At 36.2% G+C, this 14,079-nt stretch overlaps 1 protein-coding gene across 2 annotated transcripts in view; it reads left to right on the top strand.

Moving 5' to 3' along the window:
- Positions 1 to 1,354: 1,354 nt before the first annotated feature.
- The window catches only part of LOC128221894 (cytoplasmic aconitate hydratase-like), a 34,638-nt gene continuing 21,913 nt past the window's right edge, over positions 1,355 to 14,079 (top strand). Inside the window, exons 1-3 of one of the 2 annotated variants that reach the window (XM_052930547.1) lie at positions 1,355 to 1,430; positions 2,292 to 2,387; positions 4,176 to 4,344. In XM_052930547.1, coding sequence (XP_052786507.1) covers positions 1,412 to 1,430; positions 2,292 to 2,387; positions 4,176 to 4,344 — 284 coding nt within the window. In that variant the 5' untranslated portion in view covers positions 1,355 to 1,411. The remainder of the gene's footprint in view (positions 1,431 to 2,291; positions 2,388 to 4,175; positions 4,345 to 14,079) is intronic. The other variant, XM_052930548.1, reaches the window with a different exon arrangement.

Raw genomic sequence — 14,079 nt, 5'->3', positions numbered from 1 at the left:
CTAATTATTCGATACACACTCCCTGCGTCAGGTTTTGCCTTGACAATGTCTTAGCCAATGAGGTTGTATTTTAAATCAGTTAGATGACATGAAGTGAATTCTTAATAATTATGAAGGACTCGTTCGCTACGCTCACTCCGCCCATTCTTAATGATTAAGAATTTACTTCATGTCATCTAACTATTACATAGCAATCTTAATCTGTAAATATGACCCTAATATAACACTCAATGGTAGCGTCAGTGCTACATTCTATCTTATCAATTTAAATAAAATATATAATGTTTAAAACATCATACTCTTGTGAGAGAGCAACAACAACGTGACTACACGTGTGAACGACCACGTATATATGAACACAACAAAACGCATATTTTTGATGTTTCCATTCTTAAAGGTAACATGTACCGTGCCTCTCGTCAAACTACCACAGCCCCCGAGTACAGCCTGGACACCCTTATAAACCAAACGTAGCCCTATATTTAACAGTTTCAGCACGAAGTGGTGTACATAACGCTGGTTCGTGGTAAAATATCATCCATTCCATTCGGCTGCGATTATCATCGGATAAGATGATAGTCTATGTCGAGGCTCCGAGCCTCCCTTGGGGACGATGCCTTGCGGCCGAACCAAGATGACACACACAAACCTCGATCGGCCCTCAATTTGTTAAACCCAGGCTGACTCTTTTCTCGTTGGCGTAATGTTTCGATGTTTTTCGTCGTTACACATCGAATACTTTTTGGGGATTTGATTACCCTCTTAGTGTTTATACTAAATTTAAGTAAGGATGAGGCCCGGTTTATGTTTAAACTTTGGGCTACTGAGCTTGTTTCTGCAGTTTTTCACATACGTATTCTAAATTCCTGGTTAAGCTCAAAATTTTAAGACAGACCTTAGCCCCTATTTTGGTCTTAATTGGATCTAATATTAATTTAACGAACTTAAGAGGTATTGACTATAGTTGCTTATTAAACTACCGCTTATGTACTACGAACATGCCGCTCAATGGGAATTGAATTCAGAAATGAAAAAAAAAAGTTATCGAAAAGCTGAATGTTTTTGCATGTTTTTTTTTGTATAAATTTGGCTACACCTTACTTGGAGAAAATCGTTATAAGCTAGAGAGTCGAAATTGGTCCTTATACCTTCGACCACAATCTGATATAGGTTGTGAATTTAAAAACAGCTTTTCATCAAATGTGGAAATTGTGAAAATCATTGTTTGAAAGTTTAAATTCATCATCTCAGAAAAATAAATAAACAAAGTAAAAAAGAAATAAAACAACCGTCGAAAAAAAACACCAACCAAGAAATTTGCATAGAAAAGGAGTGAAATTCGATCGATTTCTTTCACCGACAACATTTTATACCACGTCATTTTGTGCACGTGATTTGATGAAAGTTCAAAATGGCGGACAGCACTACAGGTATTTCTCCTTTTTTTCTAGGACTTTTCATTTATTATGTTATATTAAAGCACAACTCTACAAGATTTTGTTTTTATTTAACTGCAAATATCCCTTTTTTATCTGACTACAAAGCTAGAGAAGCGTTTTGTTCAAAATTTGGTGACTGGTTGAATAAAGATTGGTCTGAAAATGAAATGATCTGGAGACAAAGTTTGTTAATATGCCATTATCATATGATTATGGTTAACATGTACGTTTACAAAAGGCAGTAACCTATGACTCTGTTTAGCTTGCAAAAAAGCAAAACATTAAAAGTCAATAACAAAGTCATGGAAGCCACAACTACTTTGAGCTGCGGTGCACATTCCCTTCTTGTCTTATTTTAGCAGCTGATTATAGCCATATTTTAACCAGGATTTACCTCAGTCCCTGACTCAAAATTTTCAGGCAACACAAAGCTTTCATAGGCAGTGTCAGTGCAACCTTGTGCAGATGATTTAATTTAAGTATTTATCATCTAAAACACCGATCATAATGAAACTTAAAAGAGAATGACAATATTTGTAGGCTTGGTTGTGAGTTAAATCAACTCAGTAGTTCAATTTACAACAAAGTTTTTCTTCTTTAAAAATTGTATCATAAATGGTTCAACTAGGATGGATGCTCAGAACAGCAACACATCCAGTTTGGAAAATTTTAGTCAAGCAAGCTAATATGAGACCCCTAATGACTCACTCGGCGTCTTGGGGCTGAAAACAACAACATTCATTGAGTATACACCAAATGTTTAGAAAGCTTGACATTGTATCTGTGTGATAACAGGTTGTATTTTCAGGAAGATACCCTTTGATCCTTCAAAAGTATATGTTGTATTTTTAGGACCCAATCCCTTTGAAAAACTCCGATCCCCCCTGGAAGTGGGAGGAGAGAAATTCAGCTTTTACAGCCTACCTGGTTTGAAAGACAAGCGTTATGGTAGGTACAAGTAGAAGTACATCATACTGGTGATGGGATTAGAGCTACAGATAACTTTCTACTGAAACTGTATGGTATGATAATGTAATTTTGTAAAGTGTAATGTACACCTTGTTCTAATTCAGTAAAGTGTAAAAGTGATTGTTTATTTTTAAGTCTACTGGCACATTGAAGTGCAATAACATGTATTTTACATACAAAATAGGCTTGATCATAAAAGCATAACTTAATCGATTAAAAACACTGGACGGGGCTTCCTTCCCTTTGCATTATAAATACAGCGTTGGTCAAGGAAAACACTGTGTAGAAGTTGAAGTGATTCAACAGAAACAATTGTTCCGAAAGCTGTCATAAATTGATCGTGGTAACAGTACGCCCTTTTATCAATTTGTATTCAAACCAATACCAACAGATGTTTGATTTATGTAGTAATTGACTCATTAAAGTCATCATTAATCAAACTTTATTATTTAACTTAAAAAAAACAAAATACTCCTGTAAAGTATCATTTGTAGAATCATGACACAATATAACATATATCTGAATTTGTGATATGATTGTGCAATGTAATAAATAATATTTTATTTTGTCATTCAATATGTTGGATCAAATTTTAAATATGTATGATGTTCAATGGTTGAATGAAACATAATTGTTAGTTTCTTAGCAATATTTATCCTTTTAGTAATTTCCAATTTGAATGTTGATTATGGTTGTCTATTTTGTTTGATTATCAATTATGAAATTTGTTCTAATATCCAACACTAGTACATTATACAGTGTCCTGCTTCTTAACGGTAAATCGTTTTGGGAACTAAAGTAAGTCCCATCACTCACTTTTGTCCAAGGAAATGAAACATTAGGCCATAGAATTTCAAAACCTGGCCGGAAATTGAAGTGCTATTAAAAATAAATATTTTTCTCATATAAGTATTATATTTTTTTAGTTCCATACATCCGGAAGATTGATCTTATCCCTGTAACTGTTATATATTTTTTGACTGAGATCATTTGTTATTTTAATTATTAAGCCTAGAAAATCATCTTTCTTTATTTATTTTTTTTGTTTTAAGTTTTTATAATTCATAATGTATGGGTGACTTTTATTAGGGTTTAAATGTGTAGAGAAAGGCTGTGTAAAAAGTATGCCAAAAAATATAGTATTGTATATTTTTTTGGCCCTGAAATATTGCAAAATAGGTAAACACATATTTGATTTCAGTTGAAATGAAAAACAAAATCACAAACTGCAATAAATTTGTTAAAGTGACACTCTTATTCAAAATCAATACTTACACATGTATAACAAATATAATTTTTGAGTGATAAACCTTTAACTACTTTCTAAATATTGCATTTAATTATTACTGATAACAAGATTGTGTTTTTCTGCACCTTTATTTCATATTAAACTCGGTATTCTTCATAAAAAACATTGTTTTCGACATTTATTTTCATCCTTTTTGGTATATTAAAACAATTATATTACTTGTGGTAAATCTTATTTGGGAGTAAGAGTGCATCTTTAAGGATTATTATTTATATTTAGGGATTGGTAAGAAATACCCTTTGAATTATACCAAAATTATATGGGGTCACTTTTAAGCATCAAAATTTAATATTACGTTGAATGGATCGATAAAACGAAAATCATGTTTGAACATCAGATACCTTAATCATTCATGTTCAAACTCAGTATTTATGCCTGTTCAAGGCAGTGCCACTCCAGGTAGGAGAGTGGCTTAACATTTTAAATCAAGGATATTTATTCCCGAAATATGTTTTCAGAAAAGCTGCCATACTCAATACGAGTCCTTCTTGAGTCAGCTGTGCGGAACTGCGACAATTTCTATGTGAATGAGTCTGACGTTGAGAAAATACTCGATTGGGAGGTAAACCAGTCGCAGAATGCTGAAATTCCCTTCAAACCTTCCCGAGTCATTCTACAGGATTTCACGTAAGCTTTGCTTTAGAAAACAATCCTTGGTGTTTTGGTACTATCAAATGATGAAAGTTGCCTTTGGCTTTATATATCCTATTATGGCAAAAATATGACTCTGGCGTTATTTCTTCTTCTGTGACGAAAAAGTATGTGCATAGGAACACAAATAACCCACATTTTACTGTATTCCTGGGGAGCAATAGCGACCGCTCAAACAAGTTTGTTTAATTTGTAATGCATTAATTATAAATGCCTTTGAAATGCAGATAAGTAGATCGTTAAGTGTGACATCACGGTCCAATAAATTAATTGACTTGATCACAAAAGCCAGTAACCGAAATACTTGGATATGATTGGCCTGTTTGAAGCTATGAATTTTAAGCTAGGGTTGACAAAATCCAGGTTGAACCTGAATCAGACTATTGTACAGTTGGAAAGTTTTTGGTTTGTTGGAAATATGCATTTAAATAGTTAAAGTACCTTGAAATGGATATATATAGATTGTGTAAGCCACTTCACCTTGCATTTAGTCGAATCTCTCCTTCTCAAACTAAATTTTAAGGATTTTCAGCAGTGGAATTTTCTGGAGTGGGATTTTCAGGAGTGGGATTTTCAAGGGTGGGAATTTCTGGAGTTGGGTTTTCAGGAGTGGGATTTTCTGGAGTGGGGTTTTCTGGGATGGGGTTTTCAGGAGTGGGATTTTCTGGAGTGGGGTTTTCTGGGATGGGGTTTTCAGGAGTGGGATTTTCTGGAGTGGGGTTTTCTGGGATGGGGTTTTCAGGAGTGGGGTTTTCTGGGGTGGGGTTTTCAGGGGTGGGATTTTCAGCAGTTGGAGAGATTTTCATCAGTTGGAGGGATTTTCTGAAATAGGTTTTTCAGGAATGCGATTTTTAGGAGTGCGATTTTCAGGAGTGGGATTTTCTGGAATGGGATTTTATGGAGCAAGATTTTCAGGAGTGGGATTTTTAAAGGGTGGGAATTTTTGGAATGGCATTTTCTGGATAGGGGTTTTCAGGAGTGGGATTTTCAGGTGTGAGATTTTCAGGATTGGGGTTTTCTGGAGTGGGATTTTTTGAAGTGGGGGTTTCAGGGGTGGGTTTTTTTGAGGAGTGGAACTTTAAATCTGTAATCATCCCAGTATAAGCAAGCTTTAAGCATTTGAAAAAACTGATTATGTATCTTGAATGACTTCATATATAAGTCAGTCAATTGGAAAAGCGTTGTCTCTTATCCAGTTCATATAAATTTATGATATATGTCTCTTTAGCATGATATAAATCAGGAGTTGGTTGGGCAACTTGTTTGAACAAAACATTGTCTACACATGCAATCATAAATCTGTCATGTCTTTGTTTATGTAAAAGGTATAATGTTACATTGCTCCATATTGTGGACAGAAATATATTCCTTAATTTTAAACTTGACATTCAGATAAACCTCAAGCAATCATTTGAACTGTAGATATATATATATAAGTATATAGAACAGTTGGGGTTTCAAAGTAATGACATTGTACGAACTATGTTTGAAATTTTTGTTTATGCTTAAATTGAATAGCATTTTTTTGTTTTAAATATTTTGTTTACAAGCTATGTTTTAGATGACTTGATACCCTCATTCTTTACATATAAAAGTTTGCAGTTTGATTTTAAAGAGACTTTTCTCCATTTAAAGGGGCATACTATAGTTCTACACTTGATACATGCACAAAAGAAATATATTAAATTTAATGCATTCATATGTTTAATTCATTTGACTTACAATACAAATGAATGATTAAAAAGGCACAGATATCAGCCTTTATTTTAGCCTTTCTGTACTGCCTCATATATATGCTGAATATACTCGCAGCAAGTATTAACCATTTCCCAAGGTGGAAAATATAAAACGAGAGGTGGATTAACTTCGTTTATTCCAGTCTTGGTGAACACATGTACGTTTGTGTGTGTGCGTGGTAAAAACTGTAAATATACAAATAGAATGTATCACTAGAATGTCAACATTAAATTACATATAGTTTTGCCTTTCATGATAAATGTATACTTAACATCTCAATGAAGATATAACGTCTTAAGTACAATCCATATCACTAAAGAGATTAAATCTAACAAATAAACATTTTTCTAATGATACGAAAGTTTTGAGTACGAATGCTTTCGACAGAAAAATGACGATTATAAAAAATATCAAGACGAATTAAGCAAGACATTTATAACAACAGTCAGGGAGTTTAAAATACATACATTGTTGTGAACGTCCAAGCATCTAAGGCCAAACAGGACCTGAATTTACGGTAGAAAGGAAACCAAAAGCCTCGTGGTATAATTTACCAGAAACTCCAAAAAACTGTGCCGAATAGCGAAGGTTACACACAACTAAATTAAAAGAATCAGCATACTCCCCACCTGTTATTATCAAATAACACTATTCACATAAAAAATCATCATATTTGACATAATTCTTAACAAGATCACTTCATTTTAATGACTGATACATTTTCTGCAATGTACGCCCTTCAGGAATGGGAGTACAATGTAGAAAATGCTCCAATAAACGTTTAACAGGCAATAATGACGTCTTATAAAAGTATAACAGTCAAAATGAAAAATGAATAATGATGAATAACACATTCTATAATGAATTCCTAATAAGTTGAATGCAATTACTTAAAAAAGGACTGGACTGTTAGGCTCTTAGAGAAACATTTAGAATAATCTATATATGTTAACTATATAAACATTGAAATTTACTTAAGACTGCCAGTATTTTACCAAATTATTCTTTAACATCTTAAAGCATTTCTTAATGCTGTATTCACACAGACAACCAAAATCTAAGAGATGTTGCAAATAATTACAACAAAACAAAACTGACAGTTCACTGTAAATTAGATAAGACTATCTAAATCCTGAGGAAATACTGGAATCTTAACTTCCTACCAAGTGCACCATATCAACAACTGGTCTGGTATAAAATACCTTGCTGCCTTCCCTAATAACACAAACCTCGACCTTGCGAATTCTACCATCCACACTTGGGAAAACCCGTGTGACTCTACCCATAGGCCAACAGTGGCGAGCAACCTCAACATCTTTTAACAAAACAACATCACCAATTTTCAACTGAGTTTGCTCCTGATTCCACTTGCGCCTTTCCTGTAATGTTTGCAGATATTCTCGCCTCCATCGAAGCCAAAACTGACTAGCCAAATACTGAACTTGTTTCCATCCAGCTCGATACAAGTCCTTAATGTCAATAGTGCCAAGTGGCGGTTGATCACACTCCAACTTTTGGGTTAACAAAGCAGAAGGACTCAGTACATCTGGTACATCTGAATCACTGGACACAGGAACAATTGGGCGGGAATTGATAATGGCCGACACCTCTGCCATCAATGTAGTAAGCACGTCATGAGTCAATGTTTTCACATTTAACATCATAGCTTCCAATACTCTACGAGCAACACCAATCAATCTCTCCCATGCCCCTCCCATATGAGAACTATGGGGACTGTTAAACATCCAAATTGTCCCTGACTTTCGCAAGAAGCTCTGAGTAGGCTCATCTTCAACATTTATTGCATCTGCTTGAATGTTATCAATAGCACCAACAAAGTTAGTGCCCCTATCGGAACGGAAAACTTTGACTTTACCACGTACAGATACAAATCTCCGCAGGGCATTTGTGAATGCAGAAGAAGACATATCTTCAATGACTTCTATGTGAACAGCTCTTATGGTTAAACATGTAAACAATACAGCCCAACGTTTTGAGGCTGCCTGTCCCCCTCTGGTTCGCCTTGTGACAATTTCCCAAGGGCCGAAGACATCTACTCCAACATGACTAAATGGGGAAGCCTGTTCTAATCTATCAATGGGTAAGTCTGACATTTTCTGAGTGGCAAAATGACCTCTAAGCTTTTTGCAAACCACACAGTTGTGAATAACACTGGCTACTAAACGTTTAGCTCCAACAACCCAAAATCCAGCAGATCTCAAAGCCCCCTCAGTAAAGAGTCTACCCTGATGAAAAACAGAGATATGGTAATGTCGTACCAACAGAAGTGACACTGGATGCTTCCGAGGTAAGATAATGGGATGTTTCTCTGCTGTAGGCAGTTCACTCCTGCCAAGACGTCCCCCAACATGTAACAAACCATCACTATGCAATACTGGGTCAAGAGACAGAAGATTACTGTCTTTATTGAGCCTCTGGTTCTCTGAAAGAAGCTTTACCTCCTTAGCAAACACCTCACGCTGAACAGTTTGCAGAACCCAAAACCTTGCCCCTTGTTGACAAGCCACATCTTTTGAGTCTGAACAGATATGCCAACCTTTACATGGCAAGTTCTTGTGATAAGATACTGCTATATGCCTAAGATTTGACACTGCACGGATCAAACTTTGCCAAGTCGAGAACCGTTAAAACATGCTACTGCTAGATTTCTGATCTACGACATTAGTCGCTCTTACTAAGACCTCTTTGCGCACTTCTTGGTCTTGCTCAGGGCTCACAAGAGGAAAGTGCTCCAAGTTTGAAACAGTCTCATGCAACAAAAACTGAGGACCAGTTAACCAAGAACTTTCACTCAATTGTGTGACACTTGCTCCTCTACTTCCAATGTCAGCTGGGTTCTTTTCAGATCGAACAAAGTTCCATTGCTCAGGCTTGCTTACATTAATGATCTTCTGGACCCTGTTGCTAACATAAGTATAGAACCTCTTAGACCGGTTACAAATGTAGCCAAGAACAACTTTGCTATCAGAATAGAACTTTACTTCATCAAATTGTACTCCTAAATTGTCTGACACACATTGAAACAATTCAACGGCTAAAACAGCTCCACATAGCTCTAACCTAGGAATAGTATGACCTTTCTCGGGTGCAAGTTTGCTCTTCCCAACAACAAACCCGACGTGTTTCTCTCCCTTTGTAGTGTACCCTTGCACGTAAACAACAGCAGAAATGCCATTAACAGATGCATCTGAAAATAGATGCATTTCTACCCTATCCATCTGGCTAAGTGAAGCATCGAAATAACTCCTCGAGATGTTGAGGATCTCCAAATCATGAAGTCTTTGTCTCCATCTTTCCCATTTCACTGCAATATCCTCTGGCACACAGTCATCCCAGTCTACCTTACTAGACATCAACTCTCTAAGAATTAACCTTCCATCAAGTACAACAGGGGCCAGGAAACCTAGAGGGTCAAAAATGCTATTGATTGTGGACAATATACCTCTCTTTGTGACGGGTTGAACCAACAGATCAGCTTTGAAAACAAATTTATCTAAACTGATGTTCCAGACAATACCTAAACTACGCTGACTAGGCAAATCCTCCCGGTCAAGATCTAAATCTTTCAAGTCTTTTGACAAATCTTCTGGTGGAAAACTTTTCATGACTTCAGGAACATTGGAAGCAATCTTGTGAAGGCGTAACCTACTTTTGCTCAAATCTGACTGAGTTCTCAAGAGTAAATCTACAGCGCCCTCTACTGTGGACTTTGACGTCAGACCATCATCAACGTAGAAATCCTGAGACACAAAGCTTTGAACATCTTGATCAGATTTCTCCACTGACTTGCGGAGACCGTATGTCGCTATAGCAGGTGAAGGACTATTTCCAAAAACATGCTTACACATGCGATACTCAACTAAGGGGTTTAAAGGGTTGTTATCTTTGTACCATAGAAACCGCAGAAGATTTCTGTCTTTCTGGTGAACACTGAAAGAGTAGAACATTTGCTCAATATCCCCAATCACAGCAACTTTGTCCTTTCTGAAACGCATCAACACCCCTTGCAAGTTATTTACAAAGTCAGGACCTTGCAAAAGAACCGAGTTTAAAGACAAACCTTCAAACACTACCGAGGAGTCAAACACAACTCGAACCTGACCAGGTTTTCTGGGATGGTACACTCCGAAAATAGGCAAATACCAACATTCTTCAGTTGGACTCAAAACTGGTGCTCTCTCTGCATGACCATTGCTGAGTAATTTGCCCATGAAATCAAAGAAATGCTCTTTCTTAATAAGATTTTTCTCAAGGCTCTTGGAAAGAGTGTTGGCTCGTTTGAGTGCTTGCCCCCTGTTATTAGGTAGCCGTGGACGCAAAGGACGCAAAGGAAGGGGTGCAACCCAACTACCATCAGGACTTTTCTGAAACTGACTATCCATAACACGAAGGAACTCTCTATCATCAACTGACAGAGATATCTTGTCATCATTTGGGGTTTTGACAAAGATGGGATCTTGGACAGAAGCCGAGAAACAATCACATGCTTTAAACAAGGAAGTTCGACCATCATTGAGAATGTAAGTCTTGTTAACATTGACAATATCTTGGGCATGAATCTGTCCTAAGCACAACTCCCCAATAACAACCCATCCCAGACCCACACATTGTGCAAATGGTGCCCCCGGAGGACCAACAACCTGATCAATAACATGATGAGCCTCAGTCACGTCTCTACCTATCAGCAAGAGAATGTTAGCATTCTGGTCAAATTCAGGTAAACAATCAGCAATATTACATAAATGCTTATGGTAACGTGCATGCTTTGGTGTACAAATCTCAGTCTTATCACTTGGAATTTCTGAACATTCAATCAGTGAAGGCAAATTGTAACGTACAGTTCCATCTAGCGACTCAACCACACAGTGGTCAGCCCGACGACCTAAGGCCATGACAGTACCTCCACATGATTTAAGCATATATTCATGACTTTTACTTCTGATACCTAACAAAGAAAAGAGTTCTGGTTTCACCAAAGACCTATTGCTCTGTTCATCTAAAATAGCATAACATTTTATGACATTGCTAGGATTTTCAACAGTGTACATATTTACTAAAACAATTTTAGCACATGATTTTCCAGAGTCATTGTCACAAATCTCTGTACAAGAACTAACAACAGTTGTTCTTCCGCTGTCTTCCTCCCCACCATGATGGATGGCTGTTCCTTGTGAATCTGGAGTCCTCTTGTAGCTATCTGACGTTGCTGTATGCATAGCCCCACAATGATATCTACTTGAACAAACACTACATTTTATTTGGCTCTGGCAATCACGAGCCATATGCTTATCAGACAAACACTTAAAACACAACTTATTCTCTCTTAGCACATTTCTTTTCTCTTGGAAAGATTTACATTTAAATACTCTACAATTCTCTAAAGAGTGATTTGTTTTATGAATTGGACATCTCACTTCAACGGTGGTTTTTCTTGTAGAAACAAAGATTTTCCTCTCGTTCACATTGGAGGTCGTACTCTTCTGAGCATCATAGTTGAAACTTGGGTCGTTACGTATTTGACTTTGGTCGTGTACAAACTGGGCACAAATTTGGAATGGAGGAAATGGCACACTGTGTTTCCTCTTGTAGTCAGTAGCACGTCCAGTCCACTTTTCTTGAAGGTTGTGCGGTAACTTACATATGATTGGGTTAACCCCTACAGCAGAATCAAAGTAAGACAATGTTGAAGAGTATTTTGGGTCTTCTTTTAGTCCCTCAATTTCAGAAAGAATGTCTGACAGTTCATATAATTTCGAGGGATCTTTTGTTGTTATTTTCGGAAACTGTTCCAACTTTTTCATTGTTGCATGATAGATACTCTCTGGCGATCCAAATCGTTCATCCATCCGGCTCCATATTTTTTGAAGACCATCAACTGGGTTGTTTATATAAGCTGCTTTCAAAGAGACTGCTTGTTTCTTTGAAGAATAGCCAAGCCATTTGATCATCAGATCTATTTCTTCTTCTGGAGAAGCACCTATGTCTGTACACACAGCCTTGAATGTACATTTCCATGATGGATATGTCTCTGGTTGTTCATTAAATTGAGAAAGTCTGGATGTTAGTATATCTTTCTTCAGTAAGAACTTTGTAAAGTCACTTGTAGATGGAGAATGTTTTTCGGGTGGGGGTACAAATTCACGTGCTAACGCATCTAGTGGTTGTTTTATAGACTGCTGAACAAACTCAGCTGTTCTCACTTGCGGATCTGAACTAGGTAAACCATCAAACTCTGTAATGTCATCTTCAAAGTCAGCTTCTGCCAAAGCCACCTCTTTCTTATCTTCAAGAAGTTTAATGTCAATATCGAGATTTACTTTTTGGCGTAAAGCGCCTGCAGCGCGAATTTTTTCTTGCTCCTCAGGTTGAGCTTTCTATCTCTCTAGCTCTGCTGCTTGTTCTGCAAAGGCAACTTTGGTTTTGGCAACCTGTAATCTAAGATGACTAGACTTGGTTGATACACGACTTCTTGATCCAACTGATGAGGTTTCGTACTTCAGTGTCCTTAATTTATCAAGAAAATCATTGGTCACTTGTCTATTATTTGACGCTGTTTCTATAACAGTTTTTAACAATACTTCACTCTCTGGTGTTCTCAGTTGGTTCAAGAATCTCTGAAATTCTGTTGCGACGGCATCAAATTTACTAAATTGTTCAATTACTTTGGTTTTGATAGTTTTAACTTGTATTTTATCACATTCAGAACCCAACTTATCACTTTCTTCAAATATTCTAGTAAGAGGGTCCCACTCATTTTTAAGTCTTGACTCAAGTATCTGTATTCTTTCCTCGTAGTTAGCCATAGCTTTGGCAGTCAATTTTCTTGATCGCTTTTCCGTCATGAACAGAACGGATGACAAATCTTGCTCGTTTAGATGACGTGTAGAAAAACAATTTTTTACTGTACTGCCTCATATATATGCTGAATATACTCGCAGCAAGTATTAACCATTTCCCAAGGTGGAAAATATAAAACGAGAGGTGGATTAACTTCGTTTATTCCAGTCTTGGTGAACACATGTACGTTTGTGTGTGTGCGTGGTAAAAACTGTAAATATACAAATAGAATGTATCACTAGAATGTCAACATTAAATTACATATAGTTTTGCCTTTCATGATAAATGTATACTTAACATCTCAATGAAGATATAACGTCTTAAGTACAATCCATATCACTAAAGAGATTAAATCTAACAAATAAACATTTTTCTAATGATACGAAAGTTTTGAGTACGAATGCTTTCGACAGAAAAATGACGATTATAAAAAATATCAAGACGAATTAAGCAAGACATTTATAACAACAGTCAGGGAGTTTAAAATACATACATTGTTGTGAACGTCCAAGCATCTAAGGCCAAACAGGACCTGAATTTACGGTAGAAAGGAAACCAAAAGCCTCGTGGTATAATTTACCAGAAACTCCAAAAAACTGTGCCGAATAGCGAAGGTTACACACAACTAAATTAAAAGAATCAGCATACTTTCAGTTAATAGCTTCATAGCCATGAATTGCCCAGGTGAAAAGCTCCAAAATATTGCTTATATTTTTTATCTGTACACAAATCATATGTTTTGTTTTGGCCAATAATCATTTAAGTTAAACTGCATTAAAATTAATACCTTTCTTTTGTGCATCTATCAAGAGTAAAATTATACTGTCTGAAAAACAAACATTATTTGATTATTTTATCTTTTCACTGATTTTGGCCAAAACTGTTCGGCAAGTTACATAAAAGTAAAATTATTTCATTTAGTTTATAAATAGGACCGTATGATGTATCATTTTAACAACTTAGAATGAAAGAGGTCAACAGTTATAACTTTATTTTCCCATTAATAATAAGTGTAGTTTTAAGGAAATACTCCCATGAAATATTGTACTCAAACAGGCATTTTATATATCTGTTGGACAGTTGGAGTCTCTGTGAAATCATTGGAGACATAGAACT

This window comes from Mya arenaria, chromosome 16, assembly GCF_026914265.1.
Source record: "Mya arenaria isolate MELC-2E11 chromosome 16, ASM2691426v1".
NCBI lineage: Eukaryota > Metazoa > Mollusca > Bivalvia > Myida > Myidae > Mya > Mya arenaria.
The sequence above is the reverse complement of the archived record's forward strand: the minus strand, read 5'-3'. Positions and strand labels throughout refer to the sequence as shown.